The 14,214-nt window shown below is 34.3% G+C and overlaps 2 protein-coding genes across 7 annotated transcripts in view; both read right to left on the bottom strand.

Annotated features, from left to right (window-relative positions):
- LOC128985462 (calnexin-like) overlaps positions 1-695 on the bottom strand; it is a 45,377-nt gene extending 44,682 nt beyond the window's left edge. Inside the window, exon 1 of the mRNA XM_054404956.1 lies at positions 544-695. The gene's annotated coding sequence lies outside the window, so the exon portion shown is untranslated. The remainder of the gene's footprint in view (positions 1-543) is intronic.
- Positions 696-10,592: 9,897 nt separating this feature from the next.
- LOC128985513 (transcriptional enhancer factor TEF-1-like) overlaps positions 10,593-14,214 on the bottom strand; it is a 116,143-nt gene continuing 112,521 nt past the window's right edge. For all 6 annotated transcript variants that reach the window (XM_054405081.1, XM_054405079.1, XM_054405078.1 and 3 more), the window contains one exon: positions 10,593-14,053. In XM_054405081.1, coding sequence (XP_054261056.1) covers positions 13,940-14,053 — 114 coding nt within the window. In that variant the 3' untranslated portion in view covers positions 10,593-13,939. The remainder of the gene's footprint in view (positions 14,054-14,214) is intronic.

The raw sequence follows: 14,214 nt of genomic DNA, 5'->3' as shown, positions 1-14,214 counted from the left end.
CATTATGATATTACTATTTCTAGATTCTCCTGTTCTTTCCGAACAAAATGAATATGAGGTTGGCTAGGTTTACTTGTACGGTTGAATTTTTACGAATTTTCAAAAAATGGTCTGCAAAATCGCCAAAATGGGTTGGCCATTCCCCACTTCTAACATTAGCCACTGCTAGGGTTAATTCAGTCTTGTGACAGCAGAAAAGTTTTTGCACTATTGTTTTCAGGTAGGCTAAAAATTGTTTGTAATGATAGGCCTAGCCTAGGCCTAGGCTATATAGGCCTAAATTACTATAAGCCTAGTACTCTTGGTCACCCTCATCGCAAAAATTTCCACTAAAAAATAACGACTACAAAGGATTATTTCTCAAATTAACTAATGATGAGTAGACAATATTTGCAAGGGACTAAAAATTAAGCCTAGCCCTAAGCTTGAGTTGTGAGGCAGGAACTCCCTTGTGATGTGATGTTTATTCAGGATTATAGTCTTATCGATAGGCATACTACAGGGCGTAAACCTAGACAAAAGATGTTTTTAAAACTAAATTACCTTTAAAGGAAACACGATTCTGCTGTGGAGTTTCACTAACTTCTCTTTATTCCCTAAATCTTACCGGATACCGGTGTAATTCAATTATTACAACTGATATTCTCCTCAATTATTGTAATTACTATACTACAGAACATCGGCCAATAGGAGACCAACAGTTGTCTAGCCGGAAAGAGAGGAGTTTGGAAAAGTAAATCTCATAGTAAAAAAAAACTCACAATGAAAACTAATGTGTATACTATATCAAGTTGAATTACAAACTGCAATACATCATCCACTCAATAACTAAAACTTAAATAAATAAACCAGTTAAGCTTATGGGAAGCTGGGAGCACAATTATTATTTTGTTTTAAAAATATTAAGAACATGCCATTAATGCAAGTTCATATGTTTAATCTATGGTAATATGGTGACTCTGCCATTGCAAACAGCAGTTTGAAAATCTATACTATTATAAAATACCCCCGCCGCAGCAAACCTGCCGACTAAGCGAATTTCCATTTGTCTGAATTGATTTTCAGTGATATATATTGTAATAACATTAGGTTTAACGAGTACCTAGGTTTGCTGCTACAAGGAAACTAATAAAGTGTGTTTTTGAGTAAAATATTGATAGCTTAGTACAAAATAAATAAATTTGCCAAGTTTGATCAAAATATATTCATAAACAAGCAAACTACAACATTTGACAATATTCTCCATAAGAATAACATGGGAATTTTAAATTTACAATTTTTTTTAATTTTCTCCATTACTAATAATCGAACAAAAATACTTTTATATACTCAATTATTTGTTTTTTTAAGCTCTTTAAAAAGGTCTAAAGAAAAATTGGGAAATTTTGTGTTTTGAGGGTCAAAAGTGAGAAAAACCAATTTTTACCCCATAAAACCCCCCGTAAAGCCCCGTTCCCATGGTCCGATCGTGCTGGTTCGCGAACTCATTCAAGTTTATCACGCTTTACACCTTTAAACCAAATTTCATCAAAATCGGACAAAAATTACTCAAGTTATCGCGTTCACGGACGTGTGTATATATATATATATATATATATATATATATATATATATATATATATATATATATAAGTCTATATATATATATATACATATATTAAAATTTGAACGAATAGTGTTTTTGGCCTCTGGGGACATCAAAATGAAAAAGTAAATCGGTCCCGGGTCTAGGTCTTACCGTGCCACCTACGGTAATAGCTACTTCCCTATATAGCCCAGTCAATGAATGCAATAAAACAACCTTTTTCGCAACTAAATGGTGGAAAGCTGGATTTTTTATATGTGATAGAACCACATGAGAGGTGTATTTTCCCAAAAGTCCCCACGTCTACCCCTTGAGCTTTCCCCCCCACCCCCCTCCAAACATAGAAATTGCAGTGATTTACTTAATTGATCATAATTCAAATGTTATGTAAGCTATCGAGCTGCAATTTGTTTTATTTTATTTCTGATTAGTTTTCCTTCAACCTTTGTATTTATAACATTTTTCTAAAACCAATACTTAGGGAGATAGAAAATTTAAACTTCGTTAAAAGCTTTGTTTCAGAGTGCAAAATCTTGTTTTTCTCTATGTATACTTTCAAATATGAACAATACGCAAATATGGTACAAACAAAAGTTTTAGTACGTTTTTCAAGGTTTACAAATATATTATTGGTTAGTCATCTAGGTGACCGGGTGAAGAGCTGAGCGTCGGCAAAGTGAGCGCGTGCGCGCTAGTTGAACACCTCTGCGCTGCGTCATCGCATCTATCCCAGCCAATAAACGCACCAACTGCCTTTTTTCGTAGCTAAATAGTGGAAAGCTGAGATTGTTATATGTGATGGAACCACTTAAGACGTGTATTTTGCTAAAAGTTCCTGATTCTCCCCCCCCCCCCAACCCCCCCCCCCAAACCCCCTCCAAACCTGGAAATTACAGTCGCTCACTGTACTGGTTATAATTCAAATTCTACGCATGCCATCGTAGTGAAATTTGATTTGTATTTTTTATAATTAGTTTATCTACAACTGTTGTAGTAAAGATTTTCTTATAAAACTATATCCACAGAGATAAAACATTTAAACTTTTTTTACAATGTTTATGTTTAAGAGTACACAATTTTGTTTTACCCTCTATATATGTCTTCCCAAATAAAATATGCAAAATGTTTCAAACAAAAACTTAAGTATGTTTCTTAAGGTTTATAAATATATATTGGATTAGTCATCTGAAAAAAACTGATGTATCAGCGCAGCACCGCCCGTCGATGCGTCGCGTCATAGGCACCGGCATCGCTAAGTTCTCAAAGGTTTTATACAAATGCTATGGCCTTGTACTTTTTAGTTTACTACCAAAACAATCTGTATCCAAGCTTAACCGTTAACAGTAAAAACAATTATTATTTAGATGGAACCCAATAATTTTTTTATAACCAGTTTTGGTTCAGGTAAATTAATCTCTACCTACTTACTTGTTATACTTGCAATACTTTTAATACTTGATTTCTTCATATTTGACCAACGGAAGCTTGATAGATTGAGGTATAGAACACTAGGCCTAATAAACACTTTAAAAATCACTATAAACATACTCTTTGCTCTTCCTTACGTTACAATGTGCTTTCCATTATCTACCACCAATGGGACTCGCTTTGTTCCCCGCAAGATTTATACTAACTGCGCCTCGCGGTCAGTAAAGATCTAAATAGTAAACTGAAAAAAATACTAATTAGATGAAACCTAATCATTTGTACATTTCTTAAATTTATTGTTGGTTTTAACTCGTTTATCATTTAAAATAATAATTTATTTAATTATTTCTGTCAATGGCTAAACCTATTGACAATAATATACATGGATACATATATTACATTACATAAAGCTGGGTAAGAAACATACTGAACCTAATGATGAGATGATCCAATTCGCCTATGGGTCTGAGGATGATTGGAGTGTCGAATCGAAATCGACGACCACTTACCATCTTTTATGTATATTTACAGTATTGTCAGTAACATTATAAGTGTAAATTTATGTTTTAAGTGTTAGACTATTAGACGTATTTTCTTTTATTTACTTTCCAATTAATTAATGTAATAAGGCATATATCCAAAATGTATAAATAAGTAAGTAAAAAACTATTCGTGTCCCTATACATGCAGGCAAGACTATTTACGGGATACATACAGGCAGATTATTCAAATTTCTTAACATATTGTGTAGATGTGTCAATCAAATTGAGGTTTTTTTCGTAAAAATTGGCAGCAATGTATTACGAAGCTGCTTTACGGCACTAATACGTGGTCCAGATCAATCATTTTTAGAGACTCTATACTGTGAATCTTGGTGAGGTTCTGTTCTATAATATTTTATTGTTTTCATGTTATCTAAAAAATTAGTCAGCATAATAGTTCTTTATTGGTTTTTGGTAGACATTATGCAAACGTTTAACATCGCTAATAAAGATGAAGGCGCTTCTTAAGTGTTTTAAAATCTCCTCTATATAGACTAAATAAAAAAGTTAGTTTTAACATTGACTGGTTTTAATTTGTGTTCCTTACCATGATTAAAAATGGCTTATAAATACTACCGACAGTTTTCTACGTTGTTCGTGATATTATTTTAACACAGGCTTACAACTCATGGCAGAGCAGCCATATTTTATTTGCTAGCGGGAAGCGTGAAGAGAGGGATATATCAACGATAGGACGCAGTTTGTATCAAGGATTAGTGAGTCGACGAAAAATTTTTACTGACCGTGAGGTGATTCATTTAGTCACGGTTTAGCTTGGAAACAGATTGTTTTGGTAGTAATGTAGGCTACAAATTAGGAAGTCTTAGGATTTATATAAAACAGTTGAGAACTTAGCGGTGCCGGTCCTTATTAGGCTATGTATCGACGGGCAGGGCTGCGCGGATGCTGATGACTAATCAAATATATATTTATAAACCTTAAGAAACATACTAAAATTTTTGTTTGTAACATTTTGCGTATTTTATTTGGAAAAAAACATATAGAGGGTAAAACAAAATTGTGTACTCATAAACATAAACATTATAAAAAAATTTTAAACGTTATATCTCTTTGGATATAGTTTTATAAGAAAATCTTTAGTACAACAGTTGTAGATAAACTAATTATAAATAATACTAAACCAAATTTCACTACATGGCATGCGTAGAATTTGAATTATATCCAGTAAAGTTAACAACTGATATTTCCAGGTTTGGAGGGGTTGGGGGGGGGGAGTATCAGGAACTTTTAGCAAAATACATGTCTTAAGTGGTTCTATCACATATAACAATCTCAGCTTTCCACTATTTAGCTACGAAAAAAGGCAGTTGGTGCGTTTATTGGCTGGGCTAGATGCGATGACGCAGCGCAGAGGTGTTCAACTAGCGCGCACGCGCTCACTTTGCCGACGCTCAGCTCTTCACCCGGTCACCTAGATGACTAACCAATAATATATTTGTAAACCTTGAAAAACGTACTAAAACTTTTGTTTGAACCATATTTACGTATTATTTATATTTAAAATTATACATAGAGAAAAACAAGACTTTGCACTCTGTAACAAAGCTTTTAACGAAGTTTAAATTTTATATCTCCCTAAGTATTGGTTTTAGAAAAATGTTATAAATACAAAAGTTGTAGGAAAACTAATCAGAAATAAAACAAAACAAATTGCAGCTCGATAGCTTACATAACATTCGAATTATGATCAATTAAGTAAATCACTGCAATTTCTATGTTTGGAGGGGGGTGGGGGGGAAAGCTCAAGGGGTAGAAGTGGGGACTTTTGGGAAAATACACCTCTCATGTGGTTCTATCACATATAAAAAATCCAGCTTTCCACCATTTAGTTGCGATAAAAAACATTTATTGACTGGGCTAATAGGGAAATTCGCTAAAAGAGGTGGTTGCTGTATTAATGGGAAAAGTAAACGCGAAAAATACTGGTCGGATTGGGCTGAAATTTGGCATGATGATAGCTCACATTCCCGAGTAACATATAGGCATATTCTTATTTCAAAAATCCTTTCGGGCTCCGCCCCAGTGGCTCTGGAGTTTCCCATCCCATGTTAACCTTATGAGAAATGAAATTATTGAATCTTAACAGCTGTTTCAATTAAACAAGTTGGTTCTGTTCTGTGATGTTCAATAGCATTAAAGTTACAAGGATTACCAACAGGGTGCAGCACTAGCACTATTATTTCTTTTACATTTATGACAACAGCTAATTTGCAACCAAAAGGTGAGTGAGCGTAGCGAACGAACTTCAACCTGGAGGCGAGTGAGCGTGGCGAACGAGCTAACCTGAATGCAAGTGAGCGTAGCGAACGAGCTAACCTGAAGGAAAGTGAGCGCAGCGAACGAGCTCCAACCTAAAGGTGAGTGAGCGTAGCGAACGAACTTCAACCAGGACGTGATTGAGCCATGCAAACGAGATCATCTTGAAAATTAAGAAGTTAAACGGGGCAAAGCCCGCGGGTTACAGCTAGTATACGATACAGTAGTTATGTATCTCATAAAAAAGGGTGAACTATAAATTTTTAATTAATAATTAATAGAAATATGCACAACCAAGCTGCGTATTTTAACGCAATTATGAGTGATAAATCAAATGTAGAATGTGTCAAATGTAGAACAATCTTTGTTGTTATTATTAAGTTTTTATGTATTTTTATATTTAATTATTTTTATCTATGCAATAGCAAAGTAGGGTGTCTGTTCACTGGAAGTTGTGTTATATTTATATCTGCATATTTTTTGGAAATAAAGTATGTTTTGATTTGATTTGATTTGTTGTGATATTATTTGATGTGTAGCTTAATTACTGATTGTTACTGTAGCTGTAACTTTGTGTCTGTTACATACATCGATGGTTACGGCACACATTTTTAGAAATGAAACGTAAGATACGTCGATTTATATCTGCTGTTTCAAATGTCAGGTTAATTACTAAACATAGCCGAACAATCGACAACAGGGTCCAGTTTCGAAAAAAACTATAAACCCTTCTCAGGATCGAAACTGCAACTATTTTGTTGTTAGAGGTGAGCTCTTTGACCTCTAAGCTCAAGGCCCCAATAGAAAACTTTTTAGTGGGGCCTTGCCACGGCTACCTTTAATTCGAGGCCGCGGCCTGGTAGAATTGGCAACGTCGCAAGCAGCTTTTTTTACTGTCAGACGTCCCATAAGATAACATGGCAGACAGATGACATAAGCTCATTAAATTGCGCTTTATTGATTTCATAAAGTTATGAAAATATTGAAAATAAAAACATACCCCAATGAACAGAAATGAAAAAAAAATATCATTTGAAAATCTATATCTTTACATTTATAGCGGGTCAATATTTTCATATTCCAGTAACCAAGCTTTGGTAAATACAAAAATACCACCAGCTGCTTCCAAAGAAAACAGCTGTTACAACCCTACTTGCGACGTTACCACATCGAAGGCCGCGGCCTGAAGTTAAAGGCGACCGTGGCCTTGCTCAGCTACCGAAGTGTATTGTTCACGTTTTTCTTGTTAGTTTGTTTAACCAACATAGTTTTGGCAACCTACAAATCCAAATACTTAAATGAACTGTATAGAGGAATACAATTTTGCCCTGAGGTAGTGGCTGTCAAGCTGTAATCAATCTCGTTTTTAGGCCTACGTCCCTAATTCTAAAATGTATTCCAAATCTTACCGCAGCACTTCAAAATAAATATTGCACACAGACAGGCCAATAGAACGATATATATTTGTATTGGAGGATTACAGATAATGTTTTTACTACAACCATCTTGCTGGGCCAACTTTGAGGAAAAGAAAATCTCTTCTTTTGTGGAATTTTGTTAGGAAATTGGCCCCTTAATAACTAAAATTAAATATTAAAACCCTCAGCACATGTACTGTAACATTTTCTTTTGTCCATTGAAGTAGTAAGGATGTTAATCTTAATATCCACATCCATTCCAACGTATATTTTCAAAATCATCAAATTGACAGTGCGAGGTTTTTGCACCCGAACTGCGGGCGCGCTCCAGGCCTATAGGCACTGCCGCGCGGTCACGAGCAAGCTCCCGCTTCTTACTTCTCGTCTCTAGTGGTGACGCGGTAAAATGGCATCCTTTGTGGAAATCCATGAGTTCTGGCTACTTGGGAACCCAAGCCCGCCATTTGACATTTAATTGGTTTTGAAATGTTTATGGAGTTGTATAATAGTATAGAACAACATTTGTACAGGGGTGTATAGAGAGCAGGGCCTATAAAAAAAACTTACCAAAAATAATCCCGATAAGAATAACATGGGAAAAACGTACCGAAAGTGGGGTCATATTGTCCTATTGCCCCTACTTTACATTTACACTTAAGTAAGTATTCACTTAAGTATATTCCCGACAACCATGCACTTTCAGCTCTGGTATATATCCCAGAAATATATTTGTGACAAGCAAAAAGCCTACCATTGACTATACACAGAATTCTATGTATAGTCAATGCTAATACCTAATACAGGGTGATCCAATGAAAGCACCCCAATTTATAAATAGTACAAATTCAATACTACAGTATTCACCCTATATAAATAGCACATCAAAACACAGCTTATCTTTTGCCATTTTAACTTAACAAAGTCATTGTTCCATTTCTTGAAAACAAAATCCTTCAAGTGACATCCTTGTCCCACTTGACATTCCTTTTGGTCACTTGAAAAATTCCATTGAATACTTGTTGCAGCATTTCTTCAGGAATCAATTTAGTTTCTTGTACAATTATCAGCTTCGATTCAACCAAATCTGTGGGCGACTTTGAAAAACGTTTAACTTCAAGTAGCTTATCGGAATAACCCCCAAAGAATAAAATACTCCCGCTGCAGCAAACCTGCCGACTAAGCGAATTTCCATTTGCCTGAATTGATTTTCAATTAAATGTATTTAACTTAAGTCTTATGAGTATCTAGGCTTGCTGCTACAGAGAGGGAGAGAGGATAAAAAAGTGTGTTTTTTAGTAAAAAGTTTTAAACTTAGTATAAAATAAATAAATTTACCAAGTTTGATCAAAGCATATCCATAAACAAGCAAACTACATTTTACAATATTCCACATAAGAATAACATGGGAATTTTAAAATAACAATTTTTTGAATTTTATCCGTAACCAATAATTGTACAAAAACACTTTGATATACTAAATTATTTCTTTTTTTAAGCTCTTTAAAAAGGTCTGGAGAAAAATTGGGAAATTTTGTGTTTAGAGGGTCAAAAATTAGAAAAAAAACAATTTTTACCCATAAAACCCCCTTGTAAAAAACCCCTGTTCCCATGGTCCGACCAAATTTAATCAAAGTTGGACAAAAATTACTCAAGTTATCGTGTTCACGGACACATATATATATATAAAAATGTGAACGTATGGTGTTTTTGGCCTCTGGGAATATCAAAATGAAACAGTAAATCGGTCCTGGGCCCAGGTCTTACCATGCCACCTACGGTAATAGCTACTTCCCTATAGGGAAATTCGCTAAAAGCAAACGTAAAGTTTTCGAAGACGAAAGTTTCCTCTTTGGACGTTGAGTTACTGCGACTCACACTCTTTCAACTTTTGCTGGAGTAAAAAGAGTTTTACGTAACCCACCGATTATTTTTAGGGTTTAAGCTGCTATCCTAAATAATTTTACCCAGGTTCCATTCCTTTTCCGATCTGGATCAGTGCCATATTGACCAAGTATGGAATCTGGTTCAGACAATCTTTTTGCTCAATAATCTTTTTTTAAAATAGGTTTCCACATCAAAATGTCAGAGCAGCCTCATGCACAATGTTTACTAAAATGGCATAGTTTAATTGGTATTATAAGCACAGCTGTTCATTCATTGTTGCTTTACTAATGTGTGAGAAAGAAAATTGGGGTGCTCTCATTGCCTCACCCTGTATAAGCAGTCAGCACTGTTGGGATCTTCCTCTACAGAGAGTGTTGTAGCGCATGGTACATGATGGCGAGGGGGGTGTTGGACTTTGCTCTAGACATCACTTAACACTATTTGTGCTGTCGACATGTTTGAACATAAAAGTTGCATTTATTTCAATGTTAAGCAATTGCGGGAATTCCCGTCATCAGCACCCAACGTGTTAAGTGTGTCATTGATTATTTCCTATGTACCTTTACTTCTCTGTTATCTATCTGATTTTTTCTAGGAATCTAGAGACTTCCTTTCCCATACTGCAGTATTAAAATAGAGTACTGTTCGGCCAGTAGACCCAATGTTATGAACGAATAAATAAACATAAGAATAGAACGACCATACTCCACTCCGTTCACAAAATGTTGGTGGTTTTAGGGTAAGAAATCTACCCACTCCACATTTGAAATAATATAACAGCTGGGGTTTGCCAAAACATAAATCAGCTGCACCAAATTAAGCAAAAAAGGTACTGGGGGAACTTCTCCTCAAACCGCATAAATTTTGTGAATGGAGTAGTTCTAACTAGTCAAAGTCAGAACCCAGCTGTTCTTGATCGTAACTCTTAATAAAGTAATGGTTCTGACTACTGGACTGAAAAAAACTGCTTTAAAACCTTGTTGATACTCAAATGTTTTATATTGTTTATTTAAATTAAGACCATGTTAAATAGTTGTAAGCTTAGTTTTATCCTCTGTTATAGTTACTGTTAAATTTTCCCTTTGGTATATTAAACTGTTGAATTTTATTAGTATTTATAAACATAGTATACTTTTTGTTAACGATTTTCAAATGTATTTAAACCTAGAAGGAAAGAAACAACTTCTATAAGGACAATTTTATTTATGACGAAGCACCTGTACATACATCCTGTAATATTCTGTACGTTTTGTGCCAATAATATCATTCATTCATTCATTCGACTAACAAAACAGCTGATCTTAGTCAGTAAAAAGCTACACAGATCACTTCACTCAATTCTGCATTAGACTAGAAATATGTACACAAAATGAAATGATTGAGTAATTATTAAAACTCAGCTCTGAAATTTATTTTTGCCTAGTAAAAGCAAAGTGCATGGATGAGTAAAACAACAAATAATTTGAGTGTTTTTATTTTTGTATAAATGGACAAGTGTAAAGTTCCTCCAGTGGTCACAAGGTTCTACGTCTAGATGACAAACGAGATATGGCAAAATAAAAACAACTCGTTAACATAGAAAAGTCTTTAAAAAGCAATAAAATTATTTGAAATGATATCGCTTAAACCTTAACTTATACGTAAAATCATTAGGGATAAATCTATAAAATATTTATACAAAAGAACCAAAGAAGGGTAAAGTCTAACTAAGGATCTTGGTCATTTGCTTAACCGAGTTAATAATACTAAACATCGTTAGACGACGACATTAGTCGCGTCATGCCACACTCAAACGTGTAAGATAAACCTATATGCGATAGATATTTAGATCACAAACATTTTAAAATAACAAAACAAGAAATAAACTATATCAATCGAGCTTCGGCTCAAAATAAAAAATACAACATAGATATACGTTATGTTACATCATATATAACACACACATTTATACTTTTGGTTGGTTTTAAGTAATATTGCTATGCTTTGAAATAGCAAAATGGATTGTGGTAAAAGTGGTGGTTTGTTGATATTTGTTTACATGAAGGCCTTTTTACACCGGCGTACTGGACGTACTGTACGTTTAGTAAGAATTTTTTCAACAAATCGCTGCCCATGTTATCATATGAGCTCGTTCACACCGCGCGTACAGAACGTACTGAACGTCCAGTACGTACACGATGGTTTTGTGTGAATTGCTCAGAGAGCGATTTTTCTAAAACGTACATGGGCTTGCGCATGCGCAGTGAACACTTCAAAACCACGTGCTCAGCCAGTGTTACTTGTCTGACTGCAAACGAACAAGTGTACGTTTTGGAAGTTTCTGTGCGGTGTGAAAGGACCGCGTACTGGCCGTACCAAACGTACCATACGTACAGTACGTCCAGTACGCCGGTGTGAAAAGGCCTTTAAGTTTTGAAATTGCTATGATAAAAGTGTAATAAGTCTCATATATTTTGCACAAAAAGCACTTCAATAGGTTTATTTTTTTTGCCAAATATTTTTTTTTTGGACGCTGGAAGTGGAAAATGTAGAATTTTTTATAGACTTGTGATTTCAAATTTAGACGAATAAATTTATCATTCAAACTAGGTAAATAAATATAATAAATTGGACAGCGTTACCTGTTATCTTTCACTTTAAGCTTAAGTTTAGGTATTTAAATTATACTAATCATTTTTATAGGTATAAAGGTGAACAATACAACATGTTTGAATTACACTCCTGATTATTGTTAAATTTTATTTGATAACTTTTCATTGATACAAAACTTCTGTAAAAAATACGGTACACAAATCGCTATAGTAAGGTTAAACCTCAATTGATTTCCATTGAACAAGCCAAGCAAAGCAATAATTTGTAAAGAGGAACAAAGAAACTGATTGTCAATAATCCTTTAAAAACATATTATAAGTTCAAAAAATGTATGCAAAACTTAAGACTCCAGGTCAACTACTGAAAACGTTAACTACGGAAAGAGTGGCCAATGTACATAATTTTGGTAATATTCTAAGATTTGTTAACTTTTTGATTGGTAAAAAATTGTCAGTCAAAATTTATATTTAAGTTATCTAACCTAAATAATTATCATTTATGAGATCTTAGAAAATACTTCAGTTTGATTATAGGGAAGAGAGTATACAAAAGTAAGAATTATGTTTCTACGTTAATTGAACTTGGTTAAAGATTACATTTTTTTCGATTAGGGAAACAAGTAAATCAAGAATCTAAAACTAAATAGTTTACTGGTCAATTATTTAATTTTCAAACTACAATATTGTGTCTGGTATTGAAGATACAATATCAGGTCTGGTAAAGTAAAAAAAAGAGAACCAAAATATCTTTGGAACACCACTTTCAAACAATAAACAAACTTCTGAAATAAATCAAGAAAAAAAAACACATCTGACACTTAAGTAAAGACTCTGTATGTACAATAAAATTAAATCCTAACGCTATATATTTGATATAATTTCTGTACTATAATCTATAAATATCATTTATCTTAAACGCGAGAAAGTACAAAAATAACAATTAAAGCTATGGGTTAAAAAAACCAAATACTAATCTACAATAAATTAATGATCACTATGAGTGTGGCATTGGAAGATTTGGAAGGCACTGACTTGAGTCATCGACAGGTGTGACACTACGGTATAAAAAAATATGGTAAATAAATCTAAGCTGTATACAATGTTCTCAATCTACGCTAAATGCTTGTACAATTTATTGTCACAATAACCTTTTGAAATTCGTAATCTAAAATACAATGGTTGGGTATGCTTAAGGTAACCTATTTTGATATTTCTGAATAATCAAAAATAGTTAAGTAGCTACATGTTACTAAGATATTTCACTTGATTAGTAAGTAGATTTGTTTTGAAAACTCGTTATAATTTATTTGTAGTTAGATGAATTAACGAATTGATATGTCTGAAATTTCAGGGCACCAAAATATGATGAGAATTTCATATTTCTTTAAAACACAAGTTAAAGAACCTTCTTAAAAATATTTGCAAAAGGCCAATTTTGCAAATGTGGCAAAATAAAAGTTGCGGTTACATCAAATGCATGGCAGAAGAGACCTGCTTGAAAAAAATCATTTCACAAACAAAAAGGTTAAAAGCAAAAATATTGATAAGCACCGTCTGCCATGACCCAAGCGAAATGGCGGATGACGAATCTTGTGCCTGGTAAATCTAGATCTTCACAGAAGATATTTGTTTATACATTTTCTTATATTTCGATTCTTCATCAATTTTTAAAACTATTTTACAATTTATAATTTTAGGTACTCATGTATTCACAGATCCGGAATACACCTGTGGAAAAAACTATCTACATTTTGTCACAAAACTATAAGTAATAAAGTATTTTTTTTAATTCGTAGCAAAATTTGAACCTCAAAAAATTTTAAACATCTTTAAGATTTTGTAATCACAATGCGAATCGCAAAAACGAGAAATCCACAAGCATATTCCCCACGAGTCTACCCAAAACGAAGAATAAAACTCAATAAGAAAAACAATAAGTACAGGCGATTCTAAACGGTAATGTGAATACAAAACAATACTCAAAACTGTAGTCAGTCTGACTAAAGAGGAGATCAAATGATTGCGTTGCACACTGTATGTACACGTTATATACAAGGCGGTGCGTGACAGCTTCCGCTCTTCTAGCCTTCCGCACGACGCTCAGCTAGCTCCGGACTGAGCGGCGGCGGAGCCTTGACGAGGCCAGGTGAGCGGCAGCAGAGCGGGCGGCGGCCGACGCACCGTAGGCACTGTGGGGGGTAGGGGGGCCGCTGCCTAGTCTTTTATTAATCTGTATATGTGATGCTGCGCTCCGTGTTCGGAAGTGGACACTTCAAACACGTAGGCCGTGCAGAGCAACGTCTCCTGTGTTTCTCTGTTTGTCACCACCTGTGAAAGGTCAAACGTAAGTCATGTGTTGTTGATCATTAGTCTTAAAGTACAAAGTAGGAAATTTCATTCAGTTTCAGGGTTAAAGTGGTGGAATCTAGGTCTTTTAAAAACTGCTTGAACACACACTGAAAATACCCAACCAGTGTATACCCAAGACA

Source organism: Macrosteles quadrilineatus, unplaced genomic scaffold (assembly GCF_028750875.1).
Source record: "Macrosteles quadrilineatus isolate MER2022 unplaced genomic scaffold, UCM_ALF_1.0 Scaffold_2__2_contigs__length_208266976, whole genome shotgun sequence".
In the NCBI taxonomy this organism is placed as follows: Eukaryota; Metazoa; Arthropoda; class Insecta; order Hemiptera; family Cicadellidae; genus Macrosteles; species Macrosteles quadrilineatus.
The sequence above is the reverse complement of the archived record's forward strand: the minus strand, read 5'-3'. Positions and strand labels throughout refer to the sequence as shown.